General features: G+C 37.4%; 1 protein-coding gene and 1 pseudogene across 6 annotated transcripts in view; one reads left to right on the forward strand and one right to left on the reverse strand.

Annotated features, from left to right (window-relative positions):
• The window catches only part of DYNC1I1 (dynein cytoplasmic 1 intermediate chain 1), a 343,203-nt gene that overhangs the window by 226,546 nt on the left and 96,131 nt on the right, over positions 1-20,526 (forward strand). For all 6 annotated transcript variants that reach the window (XM_016131454.2, XM_016131458.2, XM_016131455.2 and 3 more), the window contains 3 exons: positions 4,302-4,464; positions 6,494-6,593; positions 14,323-14,448. In XM_016131454.2, the coding sequence (XP_015986940.2) occupies positions 4,302-4,464; positions 6,494-6,593; positions 14,323-14,448 (389 nt within the window). The remainder of the gene's footprint in view (positions 1-4,301; positions 4,465-6,493; positions 6,594-14,322; positions 14,449-20,526) is intronic.
• Positions 18,317-18,435, reverse strand: LOC118611102 (annotated as a pseudogene).

The following is a 20,526-nucleotide window of genomic DNA, read 5'->3' on the forward strand; positions in this document are numbered from 1 at the left end:
GTTTCAAACCAGGGAACACATTTTTGAGAAATCTGGCCTTTTTTGGAGTTAAGGGAAAAAAGGGGGTAAGGGGGAGTTGGGAGAAGAAAGTCAGTGCTCACTAGCTTTTGACATTTTTGCTAGTGTGACATCAAGATGTATTAAATAGTGAAGAAATATGGATTTGATTTATTATCGTTTTCACTTTTTTCCCCCACAACAAAGTAGAGAAAAACAGCAGGTACGTTTTAGCTTTTAATCAAAATTTAGGGAATTTCTATATGTAAGTGTCATAGTATCTTCATGTTTGGAGATTTAAAACAACAGAATTGGAAACCTAACTCTTGTAAATGCACATTGACTCATAAACCTCACATGAACTTCAGAGAAGGACATTCGTCTTTATTAGTTTGGTTTGGTTTTCTTGCTCTTGTTTATGAACTGATGTCACCAAAAAGTTCTTAAAAGAACCACTTTCTCCATTTAATCTGATTTGAAATTTAAGCTATGTGGGTCTATGTATGTATGTATGTATGTATGTATGTATGTATTTTCTTTTGGATATATTCTTGGAAAATATTAAAAGGTGTAATGTTTTATACTGAAATTCAAAGCTACATCATTGAAAGAATGCAACATACTTCTGAAGTAGATTTAAAAAAACTTAACCTAAAAATGAGATTGTAAAATACTTAATATAAATTGTGAATTTCATTATGAATTTTACATTTTTACAGAGAAAAAAATTCCAAAAACCCGAGGAACCAAGAGAAGGAGTATATTATAAACAGAATAAATTAAAAAGACACTGAAAAAGTATACTTTAAGGTCTAAAGAAAACTCAAGAAATCAGAACAAATAGGATAAAATCATCATGCAAGATATAAGATAGTATTTTCACATGTAAAACCAAGAGAAATTAACATTTCTATAATAAATAGAATAAAAAGTTATCTCTAAAATAAAATTTATACTGGATTTTAATTTTGCAGTATGTGAGTTCATAAAATTAGGCAGTCTTCTAAATTCTGAATTTCATGAAGGCGGTAAATTGTTTTCATACTTGTTATTTGAGCTAAATATAACTGGTCAGGTACATTCTGTTAAGTTTGGAAATGTGTCCTGTCATTTGGATGATTTGTAAGTCATATTCATGTGTTCTACTATTCATAAAATGCCTTTATTTTTAAAAAAGGTCACTTTAAATGCATAAAGTATTGTTAGCTCTTGGCAGGAATACTAAACATTTTGTTGCAAAAACAACAACAAGCCTTCTACAATAGTATTTTCTGCTTAACTCATAAAAATCAAGTATTATCAATTCCCATGTTTTGCCATGACATACCTTTTGCTTTTAAATTAATCCCTACCTTTTACACAGTTAACATGTTAAATATGATTCATTAGGTTCTAGCGATAGGGAAAAGCTTCAGAAACACATATTTCAGGAGAATTTGAGCTCTATCCTGGGGTAATAAAATTTCAATTCTAATTGTTTATGCTTATATTTCAAACCTTATGGATTCCATTAATCAACCAGTTTTCTTTCTTAAAATATGGTGTATGGAGAGGTTTTATCTTCGAATTCAGCTTTTGATTGTGGTCCTGGATATTCTGTTATGTTTTCATTACATTGTAACAATGCTTACCGATTTAAAGACTTTTATATGGGACATTTGAGGTTTTTATCAAGACTATGTCCCTATTTCACTCCTAGGATGAACATTGTTTATGACTTTAAAGAAGTGCTTGTCTGCACATACACCTTATTATTTTGTGCTAACAAATCATGTCATTTGATCCCTGTTAGACATCAAAGTTTAAAATAAAAGATATCTTTTTGTTTTGCTTCATTACGATTTAATTTCAAGCCAAATCTCGTATTGTCAAATATAATATCTGGATAGGCTACTGCTTCACCTACCTGAACTTGGCCTCTGCAAATACACTTTGATCAGCCATTTATGTTTCTCTTGGAGAAGTTGTATATCTTGAAAGCCGAGATCAAAGTGACAATAAGCTACAGGGAAGAAAAAATTACAGAAAATTATAGTGATACTATTTTTTATTCAGGGTGATGGACCTGTAAGGAGAGATACAGGTGGAATAGAAGTAGCTGAAAAGATAAACAGAGAATAGGAAGATTTTTATATTATAAAAAAAAGGAATAAAGGGGGAATTCCTATTTCTCTTTTTAATTTCAAATGTGTCATCCATCCACAGTGACTAAAGCTGAACGAGACTTTTAAAATAAGACATTTTTCTTGCCCATATAGTATCTTTGTTCAGTGAAGTTTATTTATTTATGTAACAGCGCTAACCAAAACAAAATGACCCTAACAGTTTGTAGAGTGTTTTTTTTTCTTTTGCTTAATTATATTTAGTAGTTTACTGTTTTCTTGAACTTACATTAAGGGCAAAAAATTCAAATGCCTAATTTATGGGAATTTTTAAAAAGTAGACTAATAAATTGCTACTTAATTACTAATTATTGAATACTTAACTATTTGTTCTATATATTTATCTTTAACTCTTAAACCAGACTTAAAGTTTAGGTGTCATTACTCCATTTTATATAAAACTGCTTTTCAGAGAGCTTGAATTGATTAAAGAAACAAAACTAACATATGGCACAGTAAATGTTGTATTCCAGGCTGGTTTTGTAGTGTTCTTGTTATTTATGGTCTACACATTGCTGTTTCATTATTTCTCAAACTAGTGTCTGGGCATCACTGCTTAGCAGAAGTTGATGGAGATTCTTTGAGATTCTCCACACACACTGGCATATTTAGGGTTCTGGAGACGTTGGCTCAAAGAAATATTGCAATATTTGGGGCTGCTAGAAACTATGTGATGGACCGTTTTTAGAGATCTTCTCCTGTAGCAGATGAATCATTTCTCGTATATTACCTGAGGAACATTTCTCAAGGTGTGAAACAACTACATCAGAATCATCCTAATTTCTTGTATAAATACAGGCTTCAAGTCCTTTCAGACCTCCTGCATTGTGGTCTGGGACAGGAAAGGGGAGATCGGAAGGGGAGAGACAATATGAACCTTAAAAATTTGAGATGTACTGCCATGGCTCTGCAGAGGAGCTTTTGGACAATTTTATTTTCTCAGGACAATGGCTTTGTGACACCTTGAATAGAATCAAATAACATTTCCACGAAACATTATGCTACAGGTGACTGTACATAAAAGATTCCTCAGACCACATGGCCAGGTAGGAATCGGTCCTGGTTATGGGGATAGTGGTGGAAGTTTTGGGGAAAGTCTGTGAGTAAGCATTCCACCAGGAATCCCACCTGTGATTGTGACACACTACCCTCCTCCTATAGCTTAAACTACAGACACTTCTGGTCCTACTGAAAGAGTCATCAGTCAAACGTTTATTGAAGGTTCTGTGCATGAGAGTTGAATGGGGAGTTCCTAAAGAGCCACAAAGATTCAGCTGACAGTTTCTGCCCTTGAGAGTGTCTCAGTCTGGGTAGTTCTTAATCCTTTATCTGTGTTTTTATGTAAGACCGCGACTATAAAACCAGTTTATGTAAACCAATTGTGACTCTGAAGCGAACTGACTTTTTTTCAGACACTATGACATATTGCTAGTTATTTTATCCCTCTGCCTCATTTTGCATCTTCGAAATTAGTTTAATGAGATTAATTATGCCATGGAAGTAAGGCATAAAAGCAATTGTGAAGCGTCTTACAAAAGTATTTATTTGTTCCATGTATTTGTTAAAAACAGAAGATATTTTGGGCAAAAGCGGGTATGGAGGGACATATTTCAGGTTTTGAGTGGAATCTTTACAACAGTCATGTCAACTTTATCAACTCTCCATGTAAAATAAAATAATTTTTTTCCATAGAAAGAGAAAAGGTGCTATCTGGATCATATTATAGATAGTTCTTAATTATTTAATATGTGCAGCTTTATAGTAGTATCTAATATATATAGTTTTAGATTTCTCTATTATATGTTATTTCAGTTTTTTTCAAGTTCAATTCTAAAGAAAATGACATTATTCAAAACTGATTGCTAAAAATTCCACCTAACCATTTCCACTTGTAATCTTTTTTAACTCTTCCAAACAGTAATTAGGCCAGATATAAAATCCTTTTCTAAAACTAGCAGTGGAGACATCTGCAAAAACCTTTGGTGTAAATTTGGTAGTAATTTAGACTGCATATTATAAACAATGACTGTTCTCACTGCGTCTTATCACTCCTTTGATAAGCAGTCTCTTTCAAGAGTTGGCTTCCTTGTGAAATGTTTTTAATTGCTTTTATTTCTTTCTTGACAACCTCTTACAAAAAAGCACCTCCAAGGGAGCTGACGGAGGAAGAAAAACAGCAGATCCTTCATTCAGAGGAATTTCTCATCTTCTTTGATCGGACCATACGGGTAATCGAAAGAGCACTGGCAGAAGACTCTGACATCTTCTTTGACTATAGCGGTCGAGAGTTAGAGGAAAAAGATGGGTTAGTTTCTCGTGTGCATTTTTTGAAAAATAAACAAACAAAAACCAAAACAACAACAACAAAAAACAATGATAGATTATCTGTTGATTTTAAATTCGTGTATGTATTGAGCAGGTAAATCCCAAATGTAACAAATCAGAGGAGGATGAAATTCCAGGGTTGATCTTGCTAGACAGCTTTGACTAAGGACTTTGGTTATAACTTCTGGCTTAGAGATTCCCTGTAATTATCATGTGCTTCCGTGAAATGCTTTTGAACTTGATATCTGGGAAACAGTCCAGGTGATAGAGACTGGCAGAGTCATGTACATTGTCCTTTGAAAAAACATTTTTATAAGCAGCAAAAGGAGATGTGCGTTACATCCAGTAGATTTATTTTTTATGTCTAAGCAAACAAGAGGGTGAAGAACATAAACATGAGATACGAGAGACCTTAACTGATGTGGGAGACAGTGAACAGAGACTGGAAACTTTTTTCTCTTTTGATACTGTAAGATTATGTGGGTATACCTTTAGGAAACACATTGTGCAAGGATATATTTATAGATAAAACAAGCAAAAAACTAATCAATAAAACATATGGCCCCAAATGACTCTCTTTGTGGTGGCAACATATGTTGTAAAAGGCAGTGGCTGCCAACTATCATCATAGGGGTGATGGGAGATACTTTGTGAGCTTTGTAAGAAATAAAATAGCTGGGTTTTAGCCACCAATTTATTTTGGCCAAGAACAATATGAAAAGGTAAGATCACCTGCCTTTTCATTAGATCTGACTTTACTATATCTAAAATTCAAATACATTCTCAAAGAACAATCTATCATCAATGAAGATACTCAAAGAAATGTAATAGAGACTCCAAATACAGTTTCAGAAGGGAGGTCTGATAATGTTCTAAACAGATGACAGCATCCTGTCTACTTCAAAAAGACAACAGTATTTTGAATATACATGTTCCGAGGTGTTCATTTTCTTTGTAAAAAGCCCGCTCTGTGGCTCAGTTGATTTTCTGGGTTCTATTTTCTTCTGGGTGCCTGGCCCAGTGATATTCTGGCTCCCTGGCAGCTACTTGGGCAATGTACCCCATGCCTGAGTTTGCAGTGGTTGAATTGAAGAAGGGTTAGCAGGACAAAATCCTCATAAGTCTGCTGATTAGAGCTTGAGTAAAATAGCCTGAAGCTACTTCACCCAGTCTGAACAAGGGCTATATAAGACAAGTGATTTAGGGGTGCAAGCCAATTGAATGAAGCAAATAAACAGAAAAAAAAGTGAGTGAACTAAAGCCCAAGAAATTTAGGCAGCATTTTATGCACATCTAAAAGCTGCTGGCACAGAACAAGCATTACTCAATTTAAACACTCTTGTGGAGAAAATACATGACCAGTGCAGAGTTCTTCAGAAGAGGTTTTGGGGCCAGTTGAATATCAGCCAAGTAAATACTGGCCAAAGTGTAATCCACCTAGACCCAGATGCCATTTGGGCCTGTGTTAAGGATCTGATACATTTGGTGAATTCCCTCCTCTTCACCATGTCTGTCTCATGGCAGAACTTACCAGTTGCTATTGAGCAGGGAGGTAATCACTACAGTCAATCAGAAATTACAGATAGAGAAACATGCATATTACCTCTGGCCTAAGGCTAGATAAGGAAGCATTGATATCAAAGAATCTCCAAGTGAACTGTGCTCCTTTGAGAGCTCGGAGATTTCTAGTGAACTCTGCTTCAAGATAGAACTTATTTAGGAAAAGGAGAATCCTTTAGGACTGGTCAAGATGACAACCTGAAACAAATTTGACATTTCATACCAGGCTTGAAACAACATGTGGAAACATTTTCTGGCCCAGGTTAGAGAGAGCCTGTCATAAAGGAGAGCCTAGTTGGTTCATATATTTGGTATCAGAATTTGATGCTTTGGCTGCAGAGAGTATCATGTGCCATGCTCTTGCCATTTTATTCTTTCATTATGAGCAGCACAGGTAAAGCCCGCATCCTAAAGCATCATGTTTGTCTTTGATGTTTAAACCTTCCTAGGGATGTCCAGGCTGGAGCCAACCTTTCTTTCAATCGTCAGTTCTATGATGAACATTGGTCCAAGCATCGAGTAGTCACTTGTATGGACTGGTCACTCCAGGTAAGAATTACTGCGAGGGTGGTGGGACAAACTGGGCTTGTATTCTCATGGGATGTGTACAAAAATTAAGAATTAGGAGAAATTTGCTTTCCCACTTTGGATATATTCACTAACCTACAATTTATTTCTGTGTCTGTGATTTTCCTTCTTATTTTACTGAGGTTTTATTTTAAATTCTACACTCTGTTGTTCATATATATTGAGTACTTACAATGTGCTAGGTATCAGACAAGGAGCCAAGCCATTTTGTCTACAAAACTGCTCTTGTTAAGGTCACCAATGATTTCCTACTCGTAAAATCCTCTGGATGTTTTTAAACCTTCATCAACCCTGACTGTTCTTTGTGATCCAGCTTATTTAACTTCCTTACACTTCTAAAATCAATAGATAAATTCTCAGACTTCCAAGACTTCCCTTTTCTCTTCCACCTTTGTGGTCCTTGTGGTTATGGCCTCACTCCCTACCCTTCTTCCCAACTTGCTCTCTGTTGGAGATTTCTTCCATTGCTATGGATTCCACTACCACGTGGACAGTCTGTTTATCTCTCCTACTCAATCAATCACCCTCCTGAATTCCACTTTACACACCAGACAGATCCACTCAGGTGTCCCATAGAATCTCAAATGTATCACTAACTCATTATTGCCACATAGTCAAAATCCTTTTTTGCATACTACATTCTCTTCATGTTAAAGCCATAGCCAAAGGCCTAAAGCAAAACTTTCATCATTCACGTTAGCAACTTCCTCTCCTTTATCTCTCAGACCTAGTCTGTCAACAGGACTTCCCATTTCTGCATTCATATATTCACTATCTTACATCTCTAACATTGCAAACCTTCTAACTGATCTTTCTACATCTATGCTTGTCCACCTATAGTTTTCCTTCTGCACAGCTAGCCAAATACAGTTAACCCTTGAATCACACAGAGTTTAGGGACACCAACCTTCTGCACAGTTGAAAATCTACATATAACTTTCGACTTTCCAATTGTCCCTCAGTATCTTTGAGAGGTTGGTTTCAGGACCGGCTCTACCCTGCCACTTCCATGGATACCAAACTATGTGGATGCTCAGGTCCTTAATATAAGGTGGTGTAGAGCAATGCATTCAATATGCCCTCAACTGCGGATTCCCAACTGCGGATTCAAAATCTAGGGACAGAGGGTCAACTGTATATTTCTCAGAAAAAAAAATCAGCACATAAGCAGACTTGAGGGTTAAATGTAACAGAGGGGTAAATGTAATCTTTCTAAAATGCAAATCTGATCATTTTATTTCTTTGATTAAAATTCTCCATTGTCTATAAGAAGAAGGTATAAACTCCTTAGTATGGCTTTCAGAGTAAAAGCAGGCAAATTTATCCAAAGCCAGTTTGCTGAATGACCAACTCAACTAGTTGACAATTTATCTAGTGCCGAGCAGTCAAATTATGTGCAGACAGGCACGCAGCCCAGTTGTGGTGCAGGCAAAATCTGAACCCAGGTGATCTGACCCCCGAATCTATGTTTTTAACAACCACACCAAGTTCTCTGCTGCAATGACAATGACATAATAACAGTGATGGAAATAGGAAGGGCTAGTCCTGGCTATTTATGTACAGCACAGTTTCTACTTCCTTATACTCTGTGTTTTTATTTTAAAAAATAACCATGGCTATCTTTTAGTTTGTGTTTCTTACATGCCAAGCACTGTGCCAGGTGCTCTGATGGCGTGATCCCTTTTCACCCTCATCATATCACATGAGGCAGCCGCTATTACTGTTTCCTTTTTGTAGCTGAGAAAATTGAAGTTCAGAAAAGTTAAGTAATTTGCTAAGTCACTCAGCTAGGATGTGGTAGAGCAGGGATTTGAACTCAAATCTTTTGGCACTTCAGGGCATATGCTCTTTACCATGGCCTCCCACAAAGGGCTCAGGAATCTGGAACCAAGAGAGGTGGTAAGTGCTGAGTGATAGGGGCAGATAGCAAGTGCTTTCAGTGTTTGGTGGAGGTTGAGATCTGATTCTGGTCAGACAAGGGTTCTCAAAAGATTGAGATTTAGAGAAATGGAGGGGAGAAGAGGGTGTTCTAGGTAGAGCAGTGAAGCAGATGATGTGAAGAGCCCCTGTTTATTCCTGCTGGAGAACAGGAGAACTGAAGAGGAGTGTAATCCTCCACAACCAGACTGTGATCAGCCACCAAGTGAGTGAGTGTTCTCTCCTCTTGAATCTCCTTTTACATCTCAGCAACAAAGCACACAGTGCAGAGTCTAATACCAGCAGGGTTTGCCTAGCCACTTCTCACCGGCGTGTGGGTGGTCTGTGAGCACGTTCGGGTGTATGCACAGAAATCAGATCCAAGCCTGAGGAAACACTTAGCTCGGCGTGTTCACTTGTTCAGAGTCTGGAAATTACACAGGAACCTTATCTGACACATTCCTCAAAGGCCACTTTTACTGTGTTCCTGGATCGGCTGATCATGCTCCCTGAGGAGGTGGCGGGGGCAGCATCTGCGAGACTGGTCCTTCCCGGCCTCAGCGTGTGATGGGCCATCTTACTCATGGTTGGATTTGCTTCCAATCAGAGTTCCGTGTGATGTTTTTGTTGCAGGAAGTGAAACTATAAAGGGCAGAAACTCCGCCATGGAGAGACCATGTTTATTTTTCCCCAGTTTTGTGTAAGCTGTTCATCTACTCTGTGGGGAAGAGGTTTATAACTCTGAAAATGTTATTTTATATGGAGTGTGAGAAAAAGGAATTAGAACCCTCAGCTCCTACATCGTAATACTTTTGCGGGGTTCAAAAGACCAGGTGTATATGCTTATGAAGGGACTTCCTGAATAGATCGAGATGCAATCCAGTGATATTAAGAAAGAAGAGGATAGAGGCATGGCTTCGGAATCTAATAGGGGCTTGTGTACCTAGGATGATTTCCTGAGTAGGACAAAATGGAACAAAGGGGAAAAAAAGGAAGAAACTAGAGTGAGTTCTCACTTAACGGTGTCGTCGAGAGGTTCTGCCATGTTAAGCAAAACAACATATTAGGAAACTAGTTTCACCCGAGGCTGATATAAACAAGAGTTAAGCTCCTATGGCATCTCGATGTTATAATGAAATGAAGTTGGAAAAAACGATGTTATTTGAGGACTTGCCATGTGAGGTTTCTGCATAGCTTTGCTTTGATCTCCTGAGCTTCTTAAATAAGAACACTTTAACTTTGCAATATTTGCAAAATATCCACCAAACATTATTCCTTGGAAGAAATTTGGGCACTTGGGAAATTATATTAAATTTGTCAGTCATTGAACAGTGTTTAACAGAGATGGTCAATAATACTATTCACAGAGCATATGACAGATTTTGCAGACCTGCACAAAACCAGATTCACAATCTAACTCCCACATATATACTTCTCTTACATGTAGATTGCATTCTCCAATCTTTCAGTCATCGTGATACAAACACGAGTAATCTTTGACAGCTTTTTTGTTTGCCAAATCCAATCAAATTTACAGTAGCAAAAAGACTCCCACTGATACCAATTCTAATCCATTAACATATGTATTTGACACCTACTTTCTGTCATGCCCTCCATTTCTTACTTATATTAGGAAATAACTTTCTAACTGGTCTTCCTACCTCAAGTCTCTACACTGTGGAGTCATTGTAAGTACTTTTGCCAGATTAACACTTGTAAAGATTACTTACGTGCTCTCAATATCACCTTGGGCAAGTCGCCTTACTTCTCTTGGCTTAAGTTTCCTCATTCATAAAATAATGATTTAAAAAATACCTAGCTCACATATTTATTGTGAATATTGAATGAGTTAAGGTATTTAAAATACTTTACTTAAAAAAGTCTCTAGTACATAAAAAATACTCAATAAATGTGACAGTAAGGAGGATAGTTGTATAAATAGTTGCAGAGTATGACTCCTGCCATCCCTAACGTCTAAAATTGTTAGGCTGTACTCAAAAACTTCTGTGAGGATTCCCTGAGGCATTTCTAGCTCTTTCTTCTTTTTTGCCTCTTCACATACCCTGCCTCCTAGTCCACAGCTACAACCCGAGGTCTCCTGAGCCTATTCTTCTTCACTGCATTGGTTAAGAAAACTACCTCCACCTAGCCAGCTTAAGCAAAAGGGGGAATTTATTGGAAATCCACTCAGGTACTTAGGAAATCCATGGATAAGATGAAGAACTGGGAGTCAGGAAGAGTAGAAATCTGAGCAGCTTGGGGGACCTCACCAATAAGATACTGTCACTACCTGAGTCATTTGCCAGCCCGATGGTTCTGTGTCTCAGTCCAAAATTTACAACAGCCAGCTTAGAGAATGTGATTTGCCCAGCTGGGTATCAATCCCGCAATAAATGGATTGTACCTGGGAAATGAGACAGCTGTTTATTGAGGTAATCTTCAAAGACGTGAGAATCACCGTGAGCCAGCAGATACGCAAGAGAAAGCTCCCGCACCCACATTGGTACTCTTGTCCACACTCTCCTCTCCCTCGTCTCCTAATATCTTTCCGCTAGACAAAGCCCAATTCAAGTCTCATTTCTTTTTAGAAGTCCCTTCCAATTTCCCTGACACACCTCATCCCAATTAAAGTAGTTATTTTCTCCTCTGTACTTACATAGAACCTTGTTTACGCCTCCGTCTTAGCACACAGTATGTTCTTTTATGTTTGTGTTACGGTTATTCTTACATGTATCTTACCTCCTTCTACTTAACAGTGAGTTCCTATAGAGCAAAGCATGCTATTGTTACTTTCTTCTCCCACATTTCACCTGGCACAGTACCTTACATATGCATAGGAGGCACTTGATGTATCTTGATGTATGCTACGGTAAACCAGAAGGAATGTAGAATTTAAAGCCAGACTTTAAACAGGGTTTCACTTCTTTATTTATTAGCAATAAAACTCAGAACAAGTTACTCACCCAGGGACCCTTGGCTTCTTCATCTGTAGAAATAGGAAAACCATTGCCTACTTTACAACATCGCAAGGACCAAATGAGTTAACATCACCTAGTTAGGTGTCTGACACATAATGGGCACTTAACACATGTTTTTTTCCTCCCCAATAAATGTCAGATTTTATTTCTCTATAAGAACAAACAGCTTCAGAGAAGATCTGGTAATTTCCTGGTAAAAATTTTCCTAGTTTAAATATTAGATAATCTAGCCCAATGAGTAATCGCAAACTTCACAATTATTCATTTTCTCTTTAAAATCATAATTTTGACATTTAAGGTTAAATAATTGTTCAGGGGTTTACTTTTATTGGAGAATAAGAAAATATGACTAGTCATGTTTCAACAAACAACAGAAAAAGACATACTAGAGGAGACTTTGAATTCATAAAAACTTAGATTCGATAAGAGTTAAAAATAATATCTTTAGGACTTACAATTCCACTTAAGAAAATTACACCAAACACATTTCACTGGTATTTTACTAAAACTCTCCCTGTTTTCTAAAGGAGACTTAAAACCAAATAATTTAAAATATGTTTTAATGGAAAAAAGAAAAGCTATGAGTGGGAGTCAACGATGAGACCCAGATGTGAAGCTGTGGGATATGATTGCAGACACATCTGTCTGCTCATTGGTCACTATGGTAGTGCTGCTCATGTTTATAGAGTTGCCTTTTCACATGTGAAATAGTTAAACTTCAGATGGACAGTCTGGAGACTTTTGTGTTTATATGAATGTCAGTGTCTTTGAATGGGCTTTGAATCAGAGGCATTTTTTAACATCAAGTTGTAGCTCTGTGCGGTTTTCTTAAGTTGAGGAAGCTGAAAGAATGTATAAAGCCACATGGAAGACTTAGGTTTAATTATTGTTGCTAGAAAAAAAAATCGATGTTTAAATTTATAAGGATAATCTGTTAAATGTATACACAGCATAATGAAATAAGGGGAAAAAATTAAATTATGAGCAAAGGGTGATATGATCTGCTATAATCCTAATATAATTGCATATATAATGATGTGATTTTTAATGAGATTGCCTTATAGGAATCCCACTAGGAATGGCCTTTTCATGAAATATTGTCTAACTCATAAATACCTCCCATGAGACTCACCTTCAGTTTATTTATTAATACTCAGCATAGAGTTTATATAGGGTGAGTAAGTATTTCTACTCACCCTAGAGTCCTTGTGATTTTATTGTGTTTCTTACACCTACGCTTTTAATTGTTGGCATTATTTGACAACAAAGGATTAAATATATGGACTTTTCATTGAGCACAGTTACTAAAATAAAAAAGAACATTTGTAATTCAATAGATTTTGGCACAAGTTTATCATGTTCTAGGAGTTACTAAACCCTAGATTCAGAGGTCAATGAAAACCAGTCCCTATACTCAAAGAGCTTACAAACTAGTAAGAGACATAAGTGAGGGGAAGAAACCTATAATACAATTGACAAGTGCATTAATGGAGGGGGACACACAAAATACTAAGAGAACCAGTGAGAGGCAAGGAGGTGTGATAGACGGTTAGTTAGGATTGCCTAGAGGACTTGATGCCTACATTGAGTCTTAAAGAATGAGTTAATGATGTGTACACCAAAGAAGAGGAAGTCCAGTGAAAGCATCAAACTCATAGGTACAGAGGCAGTACCTATAAATCTCAGAACTAGCCCAGTGAGGCTGGGTCACAGAGTATGGGGTGAGGTGGGAGAGGGAGCGGAGGTTGTAAGAGATTAAACAGAGGAGGTAGAAAATGACAGATCATGAAAGATACTATATGACCTCCATTGTATCTTGAAAGTCATAGGGAACCATTAAAGTGTTTTAAGCAGAGGAGTGACTTAGCTGAATGTGTTTTTTAAAGTCATATTGACAAAGGATGGAGTATGGAGTAGGTGAGGGTAGAGCCTAGTAAGCTTGGAAACAAGAAGCCATTTAGGAAGCTGTTGCTTTCATCAGGTAGGAAATTAGTTTAAGAGGCTCTCACCTTAAGGATGGAAAGGAAACATGCATTTGAAATGTATTAAGGGAATAGCAAAGCATGGTGCTTGGGGATAGGAAATAGAAAGGAGTACACATTAATGTGGATGGAGTGTCTGGTCTGGGCAGCTAGATGAATGTTAGTGCAAAACAGCAAAAGAGAGAACATTGGAAGAGCAATAGGTATTGGTAGAAGGCAATGAGCTCATCTTTCTATGCATTGCATCTGATGCGTCTATGAAGAGTCCTAGGAAATCCCCAGTAGGCAGTCAGAAAAAGTATCTGCAAGTCAGAGAGAAATCAAGCCTAAAGATACAGATAGATTTGAATATTGTCAGCATATTAGTGCTTGTTAAAGCCATTGGCATAGATAAGGTTACCCAGGGAGAATGTGTAGACAGAGACAAAGAAGGAGGAATGAAACAGCCCCCTTGGAATATAGATAATAGGAGAACTTGTAGAAGCTAAAAAGAGTTAACAGGAAGAGAATCATGAGAGAAATATGTATTGGAAGTCAATATAGAAGAAAAGAGGGAATATGTCAAATGTCAGATAATGTCGAGAGGTCCAGCAACATGTGTAGTTTGGTAGTTATTTGCAAACATATATGGAACGTTGGAGGCAAACCCAGATTGCAGTAGGTTGAGGCAGGAAGTTGATATTAAGTATGCCACAACTTTAAAAGAAAATGCCATGTACAGTATGTAGCATAGCATGTGTCTGTAGGAATTAAGAAAGTTTTCTTTGTGTTGTCATCTTGGCATGATCCATCTATGTGACCTCTTTCATTCAGTACCCCGAGCTGATGGTCGCTTCCTACAACAACAATGAAGATGCTCCCCATGAACCAGATGGAGTGGCCTTGGTTTGGAACATGAAGTTTAAGAAAACCACACCAGAATACGTCTTCCACTGTCAGGTAGGAGTCAGCATAGTAAAAATAACTTACATCTCCTACTAGACCAAATATAGTTCATGCTGCCTTACATCTGTCTTATGTGGAGAGGAAGAACCAAGTTTAAAATGGAATTGTTGACAATTTTGGAAAATTCCCCCACAGTAACCTAATGTTTTGGGAAAGTGGCAACCCTCTCCAAACCCTCTCCAAACAGTTAGGAAGCCTGGTTGAGGACTGTGTGTCATGTTCTTTCTATTTAAAACCGACCCTGTAAAGATGAGTTTATAAAGACCTCGCACTTATGAAGGATTCCTGGTGTACCACTTCCTCTGCTTAACAGCAACATATGCTAGCCCACCCACGTGGACATCTCAGAGCACTACCATTTCAAGTTCCCTGCTCTCTCTGAAATGCAGTTCAATGGTATTTTGCCAATTTTAAGCTTACGGGCGCCATTTTGCTTATAGATAATAATAGTTTTGTAGCTGGTCTAGGGGAATACCTAGCACAAATCTTTCTTGAATTGTTGAGAAATATAGATGCTGTTTCTGGTTTGTAAGTGCAGAGATCATTTAAAATAGTTGTAGATAGTTTACTCTTTGTGTCTGCTGACACATTCGTCTTCTCTTCCATTCAACAACACAATACAGGCTGAAATTATGTTACACTTGCAAACATTCAGCTTTGCTCTGTTGCCATGACTCTGCTTAAATAATAGGCCTCAGCAGTGGCCAATATACCAACCCCTTTATTAATGCCCCTATCCTGTGATTATGCTTAGGAAAATGCAAAACAAACATTCCAGCTCAAAGTTTTAGTTCCTCAAATATTATGATTCAGACATTCTGAGTTGCAGATTACTCTGACTACAAATACACCAGTTAAAGAGAGTGGGTAGACCTGTTGATATTTAGAAGCTTAGTGCTTTTATATCTAAGAGCTGAATATCTTTTTGAACTGAAATATGTTTAGACTTTAGAACATTATCAGATATAATTTGGGGAACAGGAGCTGCTGGAATAAAAGTCCCAGCTTCAACCTGATTGAGTAACCTCTAACTCTGGCCATCTTTTTCTAATTTGCTATCTTAAAAACAACAAGAAGTCTAGGTCTGCATAGTAAATAACCTTTATTTTTTGAACCTTTGAAATAAGAACAGTTTTTTCTTTCTTTTTTAAGATTATCAAATTTGTCAGTGTGATATGCTCTTTCTGTAAACATAGAAGCACAAAATCTTAATTTTGTTCAGTTTTAAGAGGTTAGCCGAATTACCAGGAAAATACTAAAAAGATTATGGGGTAAGCAGAAGCATATTTGTGAAAAACGGTGCCATATAAACTATTTTCATATTATATAAAGCATACCTTGATTAAAAAAAGAAAGAAAACTAACACAATATATTATTTTGGTTGATGTACATGCTGTTTTTCAAAATTAAAAAAATATATATTTTATGAAGAAAATATATATAGGTAGCCTGTAACAATGAATTTGATTATATGCTTAATATTCACAATATTTCATAGTAAACAGGTCAGGAGGAGTGTAATAATGCTGAATCAAGTACCAAATTTCAAAGGTCTTTATAATTAACTGGCACTTTTAAATTTTATTACATAGTAATTAATACCAGTATTGATTGAAAAGAGCATCCTCTTTTTCCTCTCCTGGTATCTTTGGGGCCATTTACTAAAGATCTCACTAACATGCATTTAATTTCATTTGCAGTTTCTCCGTTAAATGATACAATATATGTATTTTAGAAGAAAATATACTCCTGATTTCAAAAAAAAAAAAGTCACAAGTGCTCTGAATATTCTACCAAAAGATGCTAATTAAAATATCTGTATTTCCCAACTTCCCACTACTATCTTCACTTTATCTGGTGATCAGAAGCATATGGGGGTTCTAAGCTCTACCTAGAATTCTCGCTAGAACAGTGAGAATTCTAAGACTTTTAAACTTTGCAGTTGATTTAGTGACATGTGCAAAAGACCATGAGGACTCTGAGAGTCTAGGTACCAAATAAAAGCTACTCGACTTAATCACACACACGTTTAAAGATATTGAAAATCGTACTTACACTACTTAGATATGAATGATAAGTAGTTTACATAAATGACACATTTAGAAAATCTTATGAAAACCTAAATCTGAATACCACTATAATAGCTTGCTTCTGTGATTAGATTATTTCTCTTAAACTTATTTAACTGTAGAGGGCAGAGTGTATCACCAGCTTTGAGAAGGAGAAAAGAGAAAGAACTTTGATCTCTCATTGGAGAAGAGGAAAAGGAAGAAGAAGAAGGCACAACCAAAGTAATTATGAAGCCCTTCCGAGGAGCCCTGGTAGTTTGAAGATGCAGCAATAGTTGGAAACTACTGGAATATAGAGGAGAGATGAAGAACGGGGATGATAAGAGACAAAAGTGGCCGGCCTCTTTATTTGGAAGCGTAGGACTTCTTGCCCCACAATTCCTCTTTGGCTCAAATTAGAGTGGGATTTCTTGCCTTTATCACTCTGATGCTGATCTCCTGCCTGACCTTATTTGAGAAATTTCCTAACCAACTCCCCCGTTCTTTTCCACCTAGCCTCCTGCCAACCCCAACTCCATCCCCAACACACACACACACACGTATGCATTCACTTCCTCTAGCTCACTCATTGCTGAGATCTGCTTCAGTTGGTGGATGGTCAGAAGACCTAGAGTTATTTTTCCAGGACGGGGCTCAAGTCCACATTGAACATAACATAAAGACAATGTTCATTGGAGAGTCAGAGAGTACTATTTCTTTGGGCATAGTGACCCACCTTGCTATAGTTAGTATCTGTGAAGTTAGGATTAATGCTAAGTAAATATTAATGGCTGCCAGAAGAAAACAAAGTGCTATAATCCTATGTATACCAGAGCTGATGGGAGACCAAACCAGGGGCAACTTAAACAGCCAGGAAGGTTATAGATGAATTAGTAGATGGGGGTTAGGTGGAGGGAAAAAATAATAAAAGCAATTTGGTTATCGTGCACTGAACTATAACAACTACAGTGAATATAACTATATTTGTCTATATCTTACATTTTCCCAACAGTTCATGATCTCATTGATCCTTACAACATTGCAGCAGAGAAGATTTTATTATTTTTCTTTTCCAGTTGAGGGAATTTACACTTTAAATGTTCCCCAGCTAGTGAGCAATAGAACCACGGCTGGAACCAAGCTCCTTCCCCGAGGCTGCATTCAGCGATGGGGCATTGTGGGCCTCGATTGCAAAGGCTCTGGAGTTCATTCGAGGTATACTTCTGGCAGCCTGCCACTTAGAAGATGGTGATTAGACCTGGTCCTAGAGGTGGCTGCTGCAAAGAAAAGGTAGACCTCAAGAGGATGTGCAGCAACCAGAGAGAGGCCTCATGTCATGTATAGGCAGTGGCTAGATTGGCTTTGATACTTGGTAGCCGGACAGCCTGTTATCGCTAGCCTAGTGCAAGGCATAAACTACATCCTGGGCCTAGAATTGTTAGGCAGAGGAGCATCTACCCACTATGAACCTCAGGGCACTCTCCTTCCTGCCCTTTAATACCCCCTTAGTGGGAAGGATTTAAAGGGGGCATTTTGGCCACCCAGGACCCCTCTGGCTGTGTCCAGGCTAGGGAGGAATAAGTGATTGAACCAGTCAGTGGAGCTGTCAGCAGTGGGGGCTTTTTTATTTTTTATTTTATTTTATTTTATTATTTTATTTATTTTATTTTATTTTATTATTTTATTTTATTTTATTTTATTTTATTTTATTATTTTATTTATTTTATATTTTATTTTAGGCAAGGCAACCCTTGGTTAACCTCACAGATTGCAATACCTTGTCAGCTTACAATCCCTTATTTTTTACTTTTTACGCCTATAGCACCTGGTCTTCCTAGGTAGTCTCCCATCTAAGTACTAACCAGGCCCGACCCTGCTTAGCTTCTGAGAGCAGATGGGATTGGGCTTGTTTAGGGTGGCATGGCTATAGAGTGGGGGCTTTTTAAAAGAAAACTATTTTGATGAATATATTTAAAAACCTTTAGAAATTTTAAAGCTGCTAGTCTAGAAATACAAACAGCAAGTTGGAGAACTTGATTGTTAAGCACTTCTCAGTTATAACATACATTTCTTGATAACTGATTAATGATAGCAATATCTTCTAAACTTAAAAGGGAACTTGGGGACCCCACAGAATTAAAATACATATATGAAAAAACCTAACCTCACTCACCAACCTATCACTTTTCTTCTACATCTTTTCTGATCTCTGATAAAACTTATTTATTGCAACTGGTCTCTTCCAGACACTGTCTCACTGAAGCCAGGCAGTTTGAATGTGCTTCCATATGCTCCTGCGATGTTGTACTAATTTCATAATTAGACAGTTTGCTTAGTAGGAAAGAGGACTGTGGATAGGGAGAAGCAATAGGTACCTTACAATGATTGCACTTTATCATTTTGGAGCAATTGCATTAGCTATCCATTTCTTGATGATCTCTGCGAATTCTTTGTATTTTTCAAAAGTGTATAATTGCAAACAAATTGTTTGGCTCCGAAAAGTGTCATTTCGAGCACTAGAAAGCAAATGCACAAGAAACAGTCATCAGTTCAGGGTTCTTTTGCAAAGATTGACAGGCTTTTAGCCTAATCATAAAAAGATTGCAGTATGAAGGCTCATTTCTCTCTGTTAAGAATAGAAAGGCCAAATACCTTCTACTTCCACCAGCAGTTTTTTGGTTTTTTTTTTTTTTTTGTCTTTACTAAACTGAATTTTTAGTGTGGGCTCTGGTCCTGCATTTTCTATTTTCATTTCAATAAGAGCTGTCCGTACTTGGAAAATGTCAGTGGACTCTGCATAGAAATCAGCCGCTCGGCCCCACCGCACAATCTGGCAGCGCTCCGGCTGTCTTCTGTAGTGGCTTCCACACACTGTCATTACATTATGCATTCTGACCACCCTGCATCACTTACTCTGGTGTGGTCTTTCTCTCTTAAATGGAATGAATAGAATCAGAAATATATATCTTAGAATTATCTGCATTGAGGTAAGTGGAAAAGTTATATTTAGAGGCTTGGCTTGGTCAGAGGTTTTTATTTTTACTTTTATTTTTTCCTGATTTGGTTTCTTTGTTCTTAGCGTTCTCTTTTTTAAGAATTATCTGACAATGACCTGAAGCCCTCACTCTTTCAAGGGGAAAGCAGAATGTGGAGTGGGGTTGAAAGTAACTAACCTCATATGTGCCAGTGTTTAAAATCCCCAGTTGGCTTTTTCCCTATGTCTGGCTTCACTTCTCATCAAGATTCTATAAAGGTTATAGATGAGAGCTGTAAGCATCCAGCGTTTGGGTCCGCACGAGGTTCCGCTGACCTAGGAGAGAGTCCTCCCCACACTGTGAGTGATGGTGACACAGGAGGGGAAATGGGCTAATGGTTAGGAGAAGGCACAGAAAGCCAAGACTTGCAACTCTGCTTCTAGCTGACCACACTGCTGAGTGACCTGTGGGTGCTGTTGAAGCTTTGTTGTCGTGTCATGGGAAGATTTCTTCTAGTCTCTGGTGGAACCATGGAATTTATTTCAATGAGCTTGATTTCTTCTCGAACCAATTTTTGTCCTTCCTCCAGCTCAGATTGTGGCCCATAATCCAAATCGACAAAACGAATGAATTTAAATACATTTTCCGAGGTGTTTTGACCAGAGCGGTGCTGGAATTTGACTTAAAGGTTTTTTATTATTTTCTTTAATTAAAGGAAAAGTAATTTTCTTATGGCCTGGCTGATAAAAAGAAGAAAAGGAATTGACTTTCTAAGCTTTTCTCTTGGTTGTGGCAAGGAGTGGGTTACTCGGTATGAGTCAAAAAAGAGAAAGGATGAAGGAATAGAAAGTTCTTTGTCAACTAGGAGTACATATCAAAAAGTGTTGGGATGACAAAATGGAAGGACTTGCTAGGTGCTTACTAATCGGAGAATGAAGTCCATAGACATGAACATGCTAACAGTGTTCAAATATAATGCTGGGTGGACTGCAGTACGGAGAAGCCCAGAAGAGGAAACCTCAACCATTGTTGTATAGACTGTGATGCA

This window comes from Rousettus aegyptiacus, unplaced genomic scaffold (genome assembly GCF_014176215.1).
Source record: "Rousettus aegyptiacus isolate mRouAeg1 unplaced genomic scaffold, mRouAeg1.p scaffold_m13_p_13, whole genome shotgun sequence".
Taxonomy (NCBI): domain Eukaryota; kingdom Metazoa; phylum Chordata; class Mammalia; order Chiroptera; family Pteropodidae; genus Rousettus; species Rousettus aegyptiacus.